The sequence below is a fragment of the Euleptes europaea genome, chromosome 3 (genome assembly GCF_029931775.1).
Source record: "Euleptes europaea isolate rEulEur1 chromosome 3, rEulEur1.hap1, whole genome shotgun sequence".
NCBI lineage: Eukaryota > Metazoa > Chordata > Lepidosauria > Squamata > Sphaerodactylidae > Euleptes > Euleptes europaea.
The window spans coordinates 47310102-47327959 of NC_079314.1; the positions used below are offsets into that span (position 1 = coordinate 47310102).

General features: G+C 41.8%; 1 protein-coding gene across 1 annotated transcript; it reads right to left on the bottom strand.

The window, feature by feature from the left end:
- Positions 1-10828: 10828 nt before the first annotated feature.
- SYPL1 (synaptophysin like 1) lies at positions 10829-17298 on the bottom strand. The gene is made up of 5 exons (XM_056847346.1): positions 17227-17298; positions 15479-15597; positions 12944-13148; positions 11811-11999; positions 10829-11091 (listed from the first exon to the last, which is right to left on the bottom strand). Exons 1-5 carry the CDS (start codon positions 17293-17295, stop codon positions 10963-10965), a joined length of 711 nt encoding a protein of 236 aa, XP_056703324.1. The 5' UTR covers positions 17296-17298; the 3' UTR covers positions 10829-10962.
- Positions 17299-17858: the final 560 nt, after the last annotated feature.

Consider the following 17858-nt stretch of genomic DNA (forward strand, 5'->3'; position numbering starts at 1 on the left):
CCAAAAGCAGAGGTAATGTGGACACATTTTAATTGTTCATTACACCTTTTTGAATTAGTGACAAAAAGGGACACTGTTAAACAACAGCCTGTTGTGGGCAGCAGTTCTAATCTGAATGGCCTGTTTGGAGCACAATCCATTGCAATGATCTGAGATACATAAGAGTGTGAATGGCTTGAATAATTTCCAACTTGTTTGGCATTCATAACCTGAGAGACAAGGCACTAGCCGTCAGCCAGGACAACTGGACATTAATTCAGTTTGAAAAATGCAGCTTATTTCTGGGACTAGCTGATATCTTTAAACACATTCTTCAAAAATCAAAACCATTTTAAACAATGAGCCAAATCAGAATTGCTGTTGCCACAAAGTATTGTTCCTAAAATGAGTGTTAGGACTTTTATACTTGCGTGCCAATTTTTTTTGCTAAAATGATGGAAATTTAGAGTTTTGTTCATCTGCAAGTTCCCTAAAAACAGGTCATCTTTTTGTCGCAAGGATCCTGTGAAACAGGCATACGCTTCACATGGTCCAAAGAAAACGATTAGCATTTACCTGGTAAACAGTGGTAAATGGCTAAAGACAGCTGCACGGAGCAGCCGCCACGTGGCTTGGATTTCCAACAACCACAAAACAATCTTTTGTATGAATCCTGCTTCAGTCACAAAGGGGAGGCCGGGGCAGCAGACGCTGGACCTCTCCCAATGTTTGGGTTTGTGATAGTGGAAAGGTGGTGAAGATATGGGAAATACCACACAGAGAGTTATATGTGTAAATGGGTGGGTATGTGGTTTTGAGTTCAGGTATTAGTGAAACTGGATTCGTACCAAATTGGCACATGGATCAGTGGCCTGGCACATGATAAGAAAGGCTGACCTCTTAGGAGTTTCCTTAGCTATGAGATGATGCAGCTAAGAAGGTACAGTACATGCTTTGCTTGGATCAAATTCAAGGTTCAGTGTCTGGTTTTAAAAGGTTCTCAACAGGGTTAGGAAAGAACTGCCTCAGGGCCAAACTAGTCATTATGTCTGCCACAAGTTGGGTTGGGGTTCCCCCACCCATTTTACAGACAGACAAGATGTTAGGGAACTAACGTCCCCGAGTGTTGATTTGGTGCCCAATTCACCTCAGGAGTGTTGATTTGGTGGGGGAGAGATTCAGTCTCCCCCTGCACCATTTTCTTACGCTAAAATGACTGCAGGGGGCGAAGCCAAAGCTCCTCCATCCCCCTCATTGAGCTGCCCAGCCAAATTTGTACCCAGGCACTGGAGAATTAGTTCCCTGATGTCACGTCTGTCTGTAAGACATATTGGGGAACCCCAGCCTTTCTTATGGCAGATGCAATGTCTAATTTGGCCTTAGACTTTGGAGAATCTCTGCTATCAGTGTAAATGGTCCTGAAACAGATGGAACTAACTTGAAATAAGTCAGCTTCTTACATCCTAATTCAGTCTCTATCCCACTAAAAAACTGATTGTAATGTGAGTCTTTCGGTTTGGCTAAATGGTTTCCAAAAACAAGCAGCAAAGGAGTGAATGTTAACATGTTCCTTCAAGGTACAGTAATTATTCCCCTGTTACAGGAATACCCAAAAAGCACTTCCATTGAAGGTAGTTAGATTGATTTTTAAAACTGGCAAGGAGAAATGTCAATCTTCACTTTTAGATGTAATTCAGTTTTTTTAAAAAAGTAAACAACAGTTAAGATTTAAGTGTTTGCTCTGGATTTTCATAAGAAAGTGGAAGACTTTTGCATTTTGAGCTCACGACCAGAAAATCAATAGTTGACCATACATGTGTTTGTAGAGCAACTCCTAGTTGGTGCGATTTATCACTTAATCAAGGCCAGAGCACTCCAAAGGGAATATTGCTCAGTCTGCATCTTCTTCAACGATGCTGGTTTCTAATTCAGAGGTATATGAAAAACTATTTTGCCATAATACTTAGTCCCCTAAATCAAGATTTATTTTACAGTTTTTGATTTTTATCACTATTTTATCCTTTACTTTTGTGCATTATTCAATATCTTAATAGGAAAAGATGGCCCTGTTAGTACCAGTAAGATTATGTACTGCACTTAAATGATTAAAAAAAAAATTGTACAAAAATTGCCTGGTTTGCAAACTAAAATATATTTACACAATAATTATGCATCATGTATAAAATGCATTCTTCTTTCGTTGTTTCTCTCTTTTCTTGTGTGCTAAGTAAAAAAAATTAAATTCTCAGTTTCTTTGGGTGAATTAAAAAACCACACAACCCCTGTGTTGACGTTACTGCGCCATGTATTGTCTGGGACAAATTCCTTCTTCACAGAACTAGACATTGATTCAACTTGGGGGCACAGGGGGAGCACTCATTGACTTGGCTCTGAAATTATTATTCTGATGTGTCTCATATTAACTTTTAAGGCCCAGGCTTTTATATTATTCTGCAGGTATGTGATTTTTAACTGATGGAAATACTGTCACAAAATAAGCACCTATGCAAATTCCTTGTTATGAGAGAATCTTTATCAGCACTTGTGCTGGTATCAAAAACATGCAGGTTCCTAACATCTGCCACCAGGGAAAAATGAATATCTTCAGAGGGGGCTTCTGAGGTTGCCCTGCCTTTGTTGGGCTTGAATACCACGAATCACGCACAGCTCATTTAATGTGATCTTTTTCTGTGAGAAGAAAATAAATAGTTCACAAGAGGAGCCTCTTTCCTGGAAAACCATATAATTGCACAGCCTTGACCAGGAGATGACTCATACGTTTAGGATCACAAGGAAATTTCATTGCTTGGTAACTGTTCCACGCATTCGCTATAATGCGCACAGGAAGACACAGATCACCCCCATAATATGACACTACTCAATGCCCTGCCAGCCACAATTATGTCTGACATGGAGCAACCACCCCACAGATGTTGTTTTCCTGACTTTAGCCTCCATGTAGTATCTGTAAGGTATTGAACACTCCAGTTGTCTGGATCGCCAAGGCCCAAACCAGGATCTCCATGTCAGGCATTTGTACCTAGTATAGGGAGTTATCATGGGCTGATTGCCCAGTCCATTGTGCTTCAAGTGCAGATGGGTAATAGGGCTGTATAACAACAAATGGTGTGAAGCCTCTGGATCAGCCTAGTCTAGGTAAATAAAGGGGACTTGGACTTCATGTCCTTGACTGGTCCACAGAGAACTATGTTCAACTTGCTGAGTTCTGGTTGCTCATGCTGCACCCAATAAGCTAGTGTGGCACTAATCTTCTAATATTGCCCACTCAATCAGTTAGTATTTAGAGGTACACTGCTTCTATTTATGGAGGCTCTACTTAGCCATCAAGACTAATAGTTGTTGTGTTAATCATGTCCTCCATGAATCTCTCCACGCCCCTTTTAAAGCCTTCAAAACTTGTGTCCATTACCACGTTACATGGAACTGGATTTCATAAATCTGTATGTTGTGTGAAGTAACTTTTTTTTCCTGTCCTGAATTGACTGCTCAATTTAATTTTATTCTAATGGTATGAGAAAGGAAGAAAAGGTTCTATTTATTCATGTTCCCCATGCCATGTATATTTTTAATACAAAATTCTGTAAAGTGCTTAATTCTGTGGGAGTACTGCCATTTCCCAGCTGAGAGCAATGTTGTCACTTTGGATGTGATCTCTCCTCTGATGATGAAATCACCCATCTTGTGAATAGTGACAAGTGTGTCAAGAAAACTCCGAAGAGCGCAAAAGCTATAGAACTGGAAGGACTTTGCTGGGGAAAGAGTTTCCTGCATAAATGAATTATGGTTGGGAGATTTCCATGACATTCTATGGAATTTTGAGTGGCCAGAGCTACCAGCTACTTATTGTAAATTGTAATTCAGTAATTTAGACATCAGGCAAAACATCTTCACACTGGTATATTTCCATAGTGTATTTATTTTTATTTTGAAGTTCTTGTACGCAAATCTCTTTGGGGATGTTCCCTCCATATTATATAAAAGCTCTGCTTCATCTATTATTACAACTACTTGTTAATCTTTTTGTACACACCCACTATATTTGGAATTTTATTACTTCTCACTTTGTGTTGATGGGTTTGTTCCAACAGATGGCAAAATTAATATTTTGGAAAACCAGTTCCAGTACATATTATGAGTACCGTGAAGATGAATTACGCTTCTCATTTCCTACCCACACCATTTTTAAAAATCGCCTTTTGAAAGTGATGGGGAGGGAGATCTTTCTCTTCTCCAGCTTCTTGGACATCCCTGTTGAGACAGAAAACTGCTGAACATGGAACAGCATTCTGCAACTACCACAGAGCCTACTCACAGGCTTTGCTGGCAGGAGAACTTTGTTGTTCAGCAACACTACTTAACCTGATATACATTCAGGGGCTATCAAGCAATCTGTATAGGGCATTCCAGAGATTAGATTACTCTCATTTTGAGAGTACTTTTATCTTTAGATTGTTAACTACCCTTCCTCCAGAGGGTTAGACGCATCACTCTCTGCCAGTCCATTTTGTCTTCACAGGCATTCGAAGATTATCCCGAGAAGGAGGCTTTATTGAGACATGGCAAAAAAATCATGGATTCTTAATTATGAGAACAAGTCACTGAAGTTCTAAGGCCCAAACGTTCCTTCCCCTTGACTTTGCCTCTCATACATGTCTCAGAAACGTAAGGCTTGCTGGTTCCTGAGAAACTATAGTGTGTTGTAACACATTAATAGGGTGAAATGTGAAACTGCGGCTTGTTTAATCCAGGTTTTGAATCTGGGTTTGCAAGTGAGATACCAAACCATAGTCTGTTGTTTCTCCCAATTCAGACATAACAAACTGCAGCTACTGGGAAATGAGGAAGTCGTCATTGCTCAAGCTGTGCGTGAAAGGAGAGAGCACGAGTCCAAACATTTCAGAGGCTTTTTGCTTGTTCATGACATTAGAACCAAGCCAGACTGCACAGGTTCAACGTTATCCCCATGAACTAATTTGTTGAGGGAGGGTTTTACCTTTGGCCTCCCTGGTCTAAGCTATTGACATCACCATACCAGCCCTGATTGAATTAAATTTGTTTAGAACCATCCTGGTGTTTTTTAAAGGGGGGGGAGGGGAAATAATGATGGATCCTGCGGCTTGTGTCGCAAACTTTGTTACAAATTAGCGTTTCATCACCCAAGCATAAGCTGAAAATATGAAAAAATGCTGAATAAAAGCAGACCAATATAATCTTTCTGCAACCTAAAAATTCTCTATGCAGCTGCAGTGACTCCTAGTGGTACAGCAGAGCTTTCTCACTGACATACATATTTTTAAAAATGATTTAGCAAATGAGAGTGGCAAGGTTTTTTTTTAACCTTCTTTATTTCCTGCACTGAATTGTGCTAAGAAGTGCTGAGCCCCACCAATGTTCCCAGCCCCAAGCGAGCGCCTGCCCCATGGCCCCCAGCTGTATAGCTGATAAGCTGCTGGCATAGGCAAACTCCCTTCAAAAGTGAGGTACCACAAAATGTTCCTGATTTGTGAACCTCTGAGTGGCCAATTCTCGCCTAGTCACTAATCTGCCCTTTCTTGGCAAAGCGACTGGGAGAGCAGTTGCAGACCAACTCCACATCTTCTTGGATAACTCTTCTGCTCTAGATCCTTTTCTGTCTGGCTTCCTCATGGATTGGACTTCATTTACTTTCATTTTGTTTTGTCGTCAAGTCACAGCTGACGTATGGCAACCCTTGGTGGGGGTTTCAAGGCAAGACATTCAGAGGTGGTTTGCCATTGCCTGCCTTGTGTCACAACCCTAATATTCCTTGGAGATCTTCCATTCAAATACTAGCCAAAGTCAGGGCTATAAGTGTGTGACTGGCCCAAGGTCACCCAGCAAGCTTCCATGGCATGAGTGGGGATTTGAACCTGGGTGTCCCATGTTCTAGTCCAACACCTTAACCACTACACCATGCTGGTTCACACACACACTCATTTACTATATTATAAAGATATCTTGGCACTTCCTGGGATGCTCCCTGTATGTTTTTTTAAGTATAATTCTTAATATTTACTCTTTGAAAGAAAGAAAAAATCCTAATGTCACTTTGTATCCACCCTATGAAAAACTAATGAACTGCTAATTCTTATAAGGAGGTCCACCCCCAACTAGATGGCAGAAAGAAAACCAACACCCTGTCACTGTGATTCACCCCAAACTGCGTGCATTTGGATTTATTTATTTATATCTGGCTTTTCTCCAGTTAGGACTAAAGCTGCTTAGAACATCTTCTCTCCTTTTCCATTTCCTCACAACAATCCTTTGAGGCAGGGCAGGCGGAAAGTTTGTGACTGGCCCAAGGTCACCCAATAAGCTTCCATGGTAGATGTGGGGATTCAAAGCTCAGGGTCCTAGTCTGACATTATTCACTATACCTCACCAGCTCTCAGACTCTGCACACATAGCTACAAACACAGGAGAGGATCCTAATCAGGCATTATTGATTAATTTTCCCTTCCCTAAGAGCCCTCTGGAATTTGCTAGTATAGTTCTGTTCCTGCTAGGGTTGTGCTTTGTTATGGCACAAAGGTATATAAGTCAACTTTTAGGCAGTCCTGCAGCAATGCACTGAATCAGAGGATCAGCCCATTAATGTACTTTAGCATATATACTTATTTTGAAGGAAATGTTTAGTAGACTGACACTATGCATGCTCAAAATTTTGCAGATAGATGGCAGTGTGATATCAGGGTCACTGCTAAGTAACAATAATTTATTCTTATGGAAATCTTAAGAGCCCTTTAAAAAGTCTTTTGGGGGGTTGGGGAAGAAACTCTGCAGCTACTCTGGTACTAGGATTTTTGTGAAACAAGATAGTAACTCTATGTACAACTGTGTCTGCTGGAAATGAGCAAAGCCACTGCCCAACTCAACATTACAATGGAGGAGAGGAGAACCAAGTAAGTTGCCTTGGGTCCCCCTTATGGACAAAGCAAGGTATAAATTAAGTAATAAATTGCACAAAGGGGCTTTTTAAAAAGATATTATGGATGCCCTATGGAGGCGGCCATTTTGAATTGCTCCTCATGGAAGTTGGCAGCTCACATAACAAGGAGTTTGTGGACACTTAATATTCTGCCCTTCACCGGAGACAATTTCTGGATTGTCTGTGGCGTGAATGAGGTTCAAGATAAGCTATTGCACATAAATTCACTACTTACAGATAACCCAGCTGAGGGATAATTTAAAAGAATTTCTAGCGAGTAGCTATAACATGCAATTATTCTTGTATGCTGCCTTGAGTTTTTTCTTTCTTTAGAAATGTAACTAGCGTAAGCTTCAAAATACATGTAAACTGGCCCTGGACATCAAGATTTCAGAAACATTGCGTGTGTGTAAAGTGCAGTGAAGTGGTAGCTGACTTACAGCAACCTTGTAGGATTTTCAAGGCAGCGGAGTTTGGAGGTGGTTTGCCATTGCCTTCCTCTGCAATAGCGACCCTGGAATTTCTTGGTGGTCCCCCATCCAAAATACTAACCAGGGCTGATCACAACAGCAAGCTTGAGGGTTTGCAAAGGACAAGATACTTGTACTATACACTGGGCGTAACACATACATTGTGCCTTTTATTATTACATGGGAGTAATTGATTCAAGTTAAACTGGATGTAATCCATATGAAATTCCCATGACTACCTCCTGTGAAAACTCAAAGATAATTACTGCAATAATCAATGCAGCTGTCAAAGAGATATTCCTGGTGGATTTCATCCAGTAGCTGCTACAGCCTGGAGCTCCTCTGCAGGAAGCAATCCCAGCTCATGTGTGAGGTGGCAAGGTCATGCCATCACTACAAGTTTACTCCAGTTACAAGGCTGTTGTCACTGATTTCAACCAATAGAGGACTGCAGTTCTCATGAATGACAAAGAATCTTTTTGCCACAGTGTTTCTGTGTACTCACCACTAGGAACATAAGAAAAGCCATGCTGGATCAGACCAAGGCCCATCAAGTCCAGTAGTCTGTTCACACAGTGGCCAACCAGGTGCCTCTAGGAAGCCCACAAGACAACTACAGCAGCACCATCCTGCCTGTGTTTCACAGCACCTATAATAGGCATGCTCCTCTAATAATATAGATAATAGGTATGCATTTTGACTATTAGCCATGGATAGTCCTGTCCTCCATGAACGTGTCCACTCCCCTCTTAAAGCCTTCCAAGTTGGCAGCCATCACCACATCCTGGGGCAGGGAGTTGCACAATTTAGCTATGCGTTGAGAAATACTTCCTTTTATCTGTTTTGAATCTCTCATCCTCCAGCTTCAGCAGATGCCCCGCATTCTGGTATTATGAGAGGGAGAAAAGGTTCTCCCTGTCCACTATCTCCATACCATGCATAATTTTATAGACCTCTATCATATCTCCCCTTAACTGCCTTATCATCTACTCCATCACTTAAAAACCAGACCTAAGCAGTGTAAGAACATAAATGCAACTGATAAGTCAGTTACTAAACAGTTCATTGTTGCTCAGACTACAGATTTCAAGGATAATTTTTCCACTGTTCACTGAATGCAAATGGGAGGGTTATTCTGCTGTACGATTGGCCAACACAACTTGTTAACATATAAGCCTGGGTTCAGGTCAAGCATTAAGGAGTAAATGTAACTAACTGGTTTGTATTAATTAAAAACACTCAGGAGCAAGGAGGAAAGATACTTTTGCTGCTCTATTTCCATCTTGAACCATTCCTCCAAGCTTTTTATCCAACCCATTTGAGGGTAAACACACCCCTTCGATCTTGCAGAAACGGGCCACCAGTGGAAAGGCTGAGCAGCCCTTACTTTTTAAACAGCTGGCAGTTTATTGTAAACATCTATGATGAAGGTACAGTCTTCCTCTCAGGGCCAAACTAGACAAGTTTAGATTGCCATCCTTTTTAAAAGTTAAAACTGCAGATCACCCTTCTCCAAAGTTGCTTCTCTCTCATGGTCTAAGTGTACAGCCTAATGAAAGAATGGACTCACTGACAACTTCTCTTTATGAGGGGGGAAAGAAAAAACCCTCAAGAGCCAGTCACGGATCTTCCTGCATAGTTCCCAGTTAAGCCTTGATGAACAGGCTCCACAAGCTAAATGTATTTTATAGTTAAAGGGTCAGAAGATACAAAAATAGGCTTGCTTTTTCCTGGCAAAGCTTCTGCATCCTGTACAGCTTCATAGCAACTAGCTATGGGCAAATCCAACTCACAACCAATTACCGTTTCAATATGAAAACTGCATTTAAAAAAACCCTCACATTTTTGTGCTTCTTTGCTCTTAGGCAGCCGCATGAAAATTCTAGGGCGGGGAAGGCAGATGTTGCAAAGGAGCCCTCTCTACTACTCCCCCACCCCCAACACTGTGGGGGTCTGTGGTTTTTTCACCTTCACTGACAATTTTATTGGTAGATATTAGACCTGTGATTTTTCAAGCTGGGGTCATACCTTTGGGGGTAACAGAGCTCCACATGCTGGGTCATCAGGCCCTCTGGAGTCACCCCCATAGTGGCTAAGATTTCTTTCCAGGCGTAGAAAGACACCCCTTGCCTTCTCTCCTCCCAAACCTGACACAGCCCAGCCACCTCTGCCTGTTCCATGCTGACAATAAACATCACAAGGTGGGGAAGATTCATTCTATTCAGAACAGGCAGCTACAGAAATTCCTTGAGAAGCTTTTCCCAGTTATGCAGGAGCATAGCAGGCAAAGATCTGTACCAGTGGAAATTCTTCTGTTTACCGTTTAATGTAGCAAGCAGCTCTGTCCAGTGCTGAGAAATTAGGAGTGAGAGATTCAAGCAACCTGTCTGCTCCTTTTACATCACCCTTAAAGGTAAGGTAAAGGTCCCCTGTGCAAGCACCGGATCATTCCTGACCCATGGGGTGACGTCACATCCCGACGTTTTCTAGGCAGACTTTGTTTGCGGGGTGGTTTGCCAGTGCCTTCCCCAGTCAACTTCCCTTTACCCCCAGCAAGCTGGGTACTCATTTTACCGACCTTGGAAGAATGGAAGGCTGAGTCAACCTTAAGCCGGCTACCTGAAACCAACTTCCGTCGGGATCGAACTCAGATCGTGAGCAGAGTTTGGACTGCAGTACTGCAGCTTACCACTCTGCGCCACGGGGCTCTTACATCACCCTTAGCTATGTGGAAAGGTGTTTTATAAAGTATTTTAAACAAGACTCTAGAAACTTGAATTTATTTAAATAATTGATGCTCCAAGTATTTCCAAGCAGGAAATAGCCATTTTTGGCTGCATACACTTATGGTTATCTGAGTTTTTCCAGTGCCCATTTAACAAGTAAATTCATGATCAGGCTTTATCCTGTTTAAGCAAACATCATTGCCTCTTCTGTATTAAGCTCCCTGCAAATAAGGCGAAGAAGCCCAGCAATGATACCCAAAAGCTCTGCCTCCGTTTTTATATCACTTAGGGTGTCCAAGCTTTTTGCTTCAGATTTTTGCAGGAATAGGAAGCCAGAATCCAGACTTTTCTCCTTCTCAATAGCAACAGTTAAGATACTCTTAAACCAGTAAAGCAAATAGGCTGCTCTAGAAAACATTTTGTAACTACACAACTCCAACTTGTTTATCAAAGAGATACTGATCATCAGCATTTGAATGTACAACAATTGTGTTTTAACACCTCCAATTACATTTAAATACAGAAATGCAAAGAGACTGGAAGAGCATTAATTATACAAACAAGATTATAGCAAACACTTTCATGAGTAAAAAAAAATGCTTTCCTGAAGACGGGATCCTTGTCTAGATTTAAACAGGGCTGCTTACTGGATTAAGATATCCTCCAAAATTTGCATTTTACCATCTGGAATATATGCCTTGGAGTTTGATAATCATGAAAAACAAATTACTATTAAAGTTGTTTGAACTGCAGTGTTTTTCAAATGGTTGCAACAGGTTGTTGTCATGTGGCTGTTTTGCTAAGAAGCGACATTTCCCATTTAGATTCCTGATGCAGGTGGATACAGCCCAGAATTTGGGGAATTACCGCTCGGCTTATGCAGGATTGTCTCTTTATGTACAAACCAAGCATTTCCTCCCCACAGAAAAATGTTGACCAAACCAAACACCTGTAGGAACAAGAACAAGTTATTGTTTTCTATTATCATTAAAACATATTGACTCTCTAGTGGCAAACCTTCTCTTAGAAGACCGATTCCAAACTTACATTCACCCTGTATGTACTTTTAAAATACTGCAGTATTTGACTTAAAAGATAATAGGCCAATAATTAAATTTGTTGTCCCCACTGTAGGCACAAAGGGGCATGAAGCAAGATCAATGACTTGAAGTCCAACACTGCAGTCCTATACACATTTACTCAGCAACTAGGACAAACTCAGTGGGATACATGGAGAGGCCTGGGCCATAAGAGTCTTCAGAAACAAAGCAAGATAGTTATTGACAGATCAGTTTTCCACTGCAATGGGAATTTTTTCCACTGCCATTTGGTTTTCCATTCAGTTTCCCACTGCCATTTGGTCAGGTATTATGGGATGTAAATACAAGATTATTCATGTAGGCTCAGTGCATGAGCAATTAGATATGGGGCAGAACTTCCTCAAACCAAAGCCTAGGCCCTATTATTTGTAAATTTTGCCACGAGTGTTATATAACTTATGATATTAACTGGGGCCAGGGAATACCAGCCAAGGAGGTGGATTTGGGCCTCTAGCCCAAGTTCTGTTTCTTAGGGCAATTACTTTTAATCACAACAAACTCACGCTTAAAAAGTTAATCCATAAAAAAACTAAGCTGTCCTTGAATACCAATGTGTTGACATACATACCACAGACACATTCAAACTTCTCATACTGGTAACAGAATCAAATACACAGGAAGAGCCTAGTAGTTTGCAAGAGGACATTTCCTCCACAATGTGTGGTCCCGTTGATACTTTGATATCCACAAGAGCCTTTGCCCAGGCAGCAGTGCTGACCAGCCACAGAAAAGTAGTACAGAGAGTAAAGACATAATCCTGCAATGAAAGAACCATAACCATCAGGTGAGACGTTCTTCAGTACAAACACCAAGCTCTTTCAGGAAAATACTGTATACTGACAATAAAATGTGAACGGCTGAATGAGAGCTGTTTAACTTTTGCAACAGATTAAAAACAATTCACCCCTTTCCTACTCCCAAGGTAATGTACAAGATAGAGATCCTAGCCACAGTTTTTAAAAAGCAAAAATATATAGTTACTTTTTTTTGCCGCTAAGTCACAGTTGACTTATGGTGATCCTGTAGGGTTTTCAAGGCAAGTGACACTGAGAGATGGTTTACCACTGCCTGCTTCCATGTCACACCCCTGCTATTCCTTAGAGGTCTCTCATCCGAATACTTGCCAGGGTTGAGAATGTGTGACTGGCCCAAGGTCACCCTGCAAGTTTCCATGGCAGAGTGGGGATTTTAACCTGGGTTTCCCAGATCCTAGTCTGACACCGTAACCACTACACCACACTGGCTCTCTATAGTTAACAAAAACTACACCACACTTGCTAGAATTGTTACCAGCTGTTGAATTGCGTGAGCTATCTATACACAGGCTACCACCTAGTGGATTTAGAAATTTTTAAAATAAAGTTTGAGAGCTATATTAGAATTTCTATAAGTTGGAGAAATCTACAACCTACCCACCCTTGCAAACAGCACCTCACCAACATCTAAGAAGCGCTTACTTCTCGTGGTAATCACTTTTCTGCCCAAAAAATATACATCATGTTTAGGAACTGTAGTGCACAGTCCATAACTCTGCAGCTCCCCCCACTATACCCCTGAAAGTAATTCAATTAGGTTGAAATGCTCAAGTTCGCTTTATGGAACAGGCATGTTTCCAGAAAAACAATACTTCACTGCAAAGAATACTTCACTTGGCAAAAGCAAATCTCTTTTAAATATGAAGACATTCCTATTACCACTTACCATCATTGGGAAGGCGCTAATGTTCTGATACAAGTGCATATAGCCAAGGTACAGCACAAGAGCTGCCAAGCAGTACAAGAACATTAAGACAGCCAATGTTACAAAGAACTGTGCCGCTGTGGAGAAGTTTCCCACAAGGTAAAAGTCAGTCCAAGTGCCACCACAACGGGTTGGATCTGGAGAAGTGAATTTAACTTCATTCAATCTGGAAGATGGGGGGGGGGGAAAGGAATTTATTACAGAAGGACCTTTCATTAAAGACCACAAAAATGCCTAGTTGAGCTGCCAAGGCTATGTTTTTCTTTACATCACCAGAGGATTAAATCTCATTGTACTGGAATTTCATATAAAGACAATATTATCACCAAGTATATACTGAAACACAAATTATATGCCAGGTTAGCATCAGAGCTATAGAACAGAAGAGCTAGAATTTACTCAGGGATGGAAAGAGATGCTTACCAGTTTAGTTCATTTAGTAAAGCAAATCTGAAGACTCAACAGATATCATGAAGGAAGCTCATACCCTGCCAGAAACGTTGTTAGTCTTTAAGGTGCTACTGAACTCTTGCTCTTTTCTACTGCTATTGATAGACTAACATAGTTACCCATCATGATCTACCTCCATGAAGAAACAGTAAGGCTGCCTTGTGAAGACAGACGACTCAGCCAAACCCAGAGTTTCCTCAAGTGGATGTTGCCGCTGTTGTTATTTAAGGTAGTTTTAATACCTACCAAAATAGAACCTTCTTTTTTAGAGGTATCACCTCTATTGTGGTATTCCCTTCCCTAGGAAATCCACTAGGCCCCTAAAACTGCAGTTTCACAAAGTCTGTAATGAGGTCCCTATGAGATTTAACTCTCAGTTTTACATTGTAGACTACTGCTGGTGCTTACTTGAATAGTTTATGCTTTTTAAAATGATGTTTTATCTTTTGGCTTTATTGTAAAAAGTTCCAAGGGTCACTGGGGCCAAACAGAAACCTACAGAAGTAAAATTAAAATACACTTTGCTTCTAGAATGTTGTGCCAAGTGCAAGGCACTAAAAGCAGCACCTTGAAGGGGAACATGAACTCCAACTTTATCACAGGTCTTTTGGGTTTGCCCTTGTGCAAGTGGTATTAATTATTCCCTTTGGACTCAGTACTACACTTTCCCTAACCTAGAGTGGCTATCTGAAAATGATTTTAAAACCTGTTTCCCCCTTAAATCATAGTGAGTAATTGTCAGACATAAAGCAAAGCTGGGCTGTATACAGGTCTGTGCATATACACCCCACAGACCACTTCTAATCACATACTTTTAGTTCTAGAGCAGACATCCCACCTCATCACTTACAGGTACATCAAGGATTTGCAAACTGGTAAAACTCAGGTTATCTAAATGGCTGCTGTAGCCTTCTTTCAGCTTAGTACAGGCTTAAGAGTCTCTAGGACATGAAGGGATAGAAAGCCAGAATTGTCCTGGACAGTCAGCAAAGGAGAAATCTTCTTTTAATTCATTTTCAGCTTCTTACTGCTTCTGCTTAACCCACAAACAAAGGGGCGTTTCTTTGAAAACTGTGCTTCCTACCAAGCAATTCCTCCATATATTGATTCTTCCGCTCAGATCTACATGGAGTCAGAATTTAAATGACATCCCAACAGGTACCAGACAGCAGAAACACACACACCCCTTGACCAAAGACATTCTAAAGGGACCAGAATATTTCTCTGTCCACACCATCTCATGCCCTGCGCCACAATTTCCCACTGTTAATAAAGCAGTGTCGATGGCCAGGACAGTGTGGATTAAAGAGGAATTTATGGTAGTTTAATTTGCCTAATATTCCACTGAAGAACCAGGGTTTCAACGGCAGAATTCGTCCTCCTTGGTGTAATTTTCTTACATCCATGCTTTCTACCTATGTAAAGAGTGGGAAGGAAAGGCCAGATGAACACATATTCCAGCTACACCATATCGCTGAGGATTTATTGTTCTCTCCCTGCTCAGGTGCCCAAGCTTTACGGGTATGGCCAGAAGTACGAGAATGCGGGCATAAACTGAGATGAAGGAGCCAAAGGTCTTGCAGCCCAGGCCTTCAGATTGGCTTGTGTATTGTCTTGTTTGGTCCCGCTGGAGGAAAAAAGCAGGGTTGCAGGACTACTTTCAGATCTGGGAGAGAGGGCAACTAGAAATATTCTTAACTGATATCTTGTTGCCTAATGTTGGAAGTCAGTTGCATTTGGCATTTCAGTAACCACACATTTCATACTATAAAAATGTAAAATCAAGCTATACCAACTAGCTTCGCACCTTGAATTAACTAGTTTTCCATACAATTGTCAAGGGATTTGCCAACACCATGAATCTCGCCCACCTAATTAGAAAAGCATAGTAGTACCTTAACACTACTTCGTTTTTTCAGTCTTTAGGATGTCATGCAGACCCAGAGTTTTTAAGAGTCACTGCAAATGACAGAGTGGCTCTATCTGGAGAAAGTTATCAAGGACAGAGAACCAGTAACATAGGTTAGACACATATCACAAGCTCACCTGAAAGGATAGCCAAAAGAAGCTGTAACTGTTCTGTTCACAAGCTCTCCACAGGAGACTAGAACTGTAGTCACTCCTTTATATCTGCCACAGGTTGCAAACACACAGACAGAAAAGAGCTACAGGGGAAAAATATTAGCAAACAGGTATTAGTCTCTTACTTGCCAACTCTAGCAGGAGAAAGCTTGTCAGAAAAATGCTGTACAGACAGCATTAACTGACTCAACTTTTCACAAGCCAAGCTTTCTACTTCCTTTTTTTTAAGCACCACTAAAATGCTAATCATGTATGCCCTTTACCATTACTTTAAGTCTCTAAATATCTTTCCATAAGAGTATATACAGCACTTTCAAACTCTCCTTTGGTAATGGAAGAACAAAGGGGCAGAGTCAAGTTAGCCAAGAGCAGCAGGCTAGAAGTGGAAGAAGAGCCAGTGGGTCTAGGAAGTGGGGATGTAGAAAATAAGAGGAATAGCCTCACATTTTTATAGGATGAGTAAGCATATTGTCTGCTATTACCATCTTTTTTTAAAAGAAAGATTTCTCATACAGCTATGTTCTTTCTATGCCCTTCTTTGATTGCCCACTGTTGAACACAAACCCGTGTGTGTGTGTGCGTTAAATACCATCAAGTTGCTTCTAACCTATGACAACCCTATGACTTAAGGACCTCCAAAATATGCTATCCTTAACAGCCTTGCTCAGGTCCTGCAAACTCAGGGCCGCAGCTTCCTTTACTGAGTCAATCCATCTCACATTGGGTCTTCCTTTTTTCCTGCTGCATTCAACTTTTCCTAGCATTGTTGTATTTTCCAGTGACTCTTGTCTTCTCATAATGTGGCCAAAGTATGACAGCCTCAGGTAAGTCCTTTTAGCTTCTAGGGAGCTTCATTTGATCTAGCATAAGGCATCTTAAAGGACCCTAAGTCATACACCTGAGTACTAAAGAAGGGTGTGCCTTAAATATATATTCAAAGTTACCTTCATGTTTTTGCTTTGCTTCTTTCTATAACTGTTTCTTAATGCAAATGATCATATCAGTAAAACTCCAAAGTTACAGTTCATGAAATTGGGAGCCAGCAAAGTGAAGTGGTTACAATATCATATTAGTGTCTGGCCCAGGAGGCCCAGATTCAAATCCCCACTTTGAAAACTTAGTGGGTGACTTTGGGCCAGACATACACTCTCAGCCTAACCTACCTCAGAGGGATGTGGTGATAAAATGGAGAAGAGCCACTTTGGGTCCCCATTGGAAGATGAGCAAACAGAAGACGAGCTTTGAGGGAACAATAAATCCTCCCCCAAATGGCTAAAGTTAAGTCACACCCAGTTTAACAAGAATCATAACTAAGGTTGCCAACCTCCAGGTAATAGCAGGAGATCTCCTGCTATTACAACAGATCTCCAGCCGATAGAGATCAGTTCACCTGGAGAAAATGGCCGCCTTGGCAATTAGACTCTATGGCACTGAAGTCCCTCCCCTCCCCAAACCCCACCCTCCTCAGCCTCTGCCCCCCAAATCTCCCACAGGTGGTGAAGAGGGACCTGGCAACCCTAATCATAACAGCCATGCCCAAGTCTAGAGCGCACAAAGCACAGGCCTAGTAACGTAGGCCTAAAAATACCTTCTTCACCCATTTCCAATACTTTCTGGCAGGCCCCAGCAGTCTTCATAAGCCCCCACCCCTCCATTACAGGTTTCCCCACCTGTATTAAACCACAAGAATAACCCGTCCCCACCCCACTCACCCATTCAAGAAGCTTGATGAAACCCAAGGGCTCCTTGAGTGGGCTAAAATCAAGGTGGAAGTCATTCATTTTCTGTGAGGCGGGGTGGGGGGAAGAGAAAACAAAAATTAGAAAGAAGAAAGGAAGGGGGGGAGGGAGAAAGAGAGTCAACCGAGGGCCCAAATCCACAACACCAGCCTTGCCTCACAGCAAGGCCTCCCTTCTCCCCCACACACGGACTCCCTGCAGCTGCTGCCCCAGAGGCCTATTCCCCTCTATACAGGCCGCCTCGTCAGGCTCCGCCCCCTCCCTCAGGCGATGGAGTCCTCCCAGTGGATTGAGGCCAATGTCAGCTGCGGCTCCAGGTGGAGAATCGGTTTGGAGCAAGTTTAAATAATGCACGCTCAGTCCACCTTCAGCGCACCTTAACGGTTGTTTGCAAGTGGATTTTGCCAGTTCACACAGCAAAATCCACCTTCCAAGTGGATCGAAAGTGCATCATTTGGGCAGCGTGAAAGTTTAGTCAAGGGGTTCGGGCCTGCTGAAAGTTCCCACGCCACAGAAAAGTGCCCTGGCTTCTGCTCTCCGGCGAGGACAGGCTCTTTCGCCTCTCCTGAACACTGTGGGCGAAAATGCACGGTGGCTTGAGCCTC

Bases quoted from the DNA above. Each gene is read 5' to 3' on its own strand.
- SYPL1 (XM_056847346.1), bottom strand. From the start codon at position 17,295: ATGAATGACTTCCACCTTGATTTTAGCCCACTCAAGGAGCCCTTGGGT. The intron at 15,598-17,226 runs GTGAGTGGGGTG...TTTCCCCTGTAG, and splicing joins TCATCAAGCTTCTTGAATGG to CTCTTTTCTGTCTGTGTGTT. The intron at 12,000-12,943 runs GTAAGTGGTAAT...CTTTCATTGCAG, and splicing joins TTAGCGCCTTCCCAATGATG to GATTATGTCTTTACTCTCTG.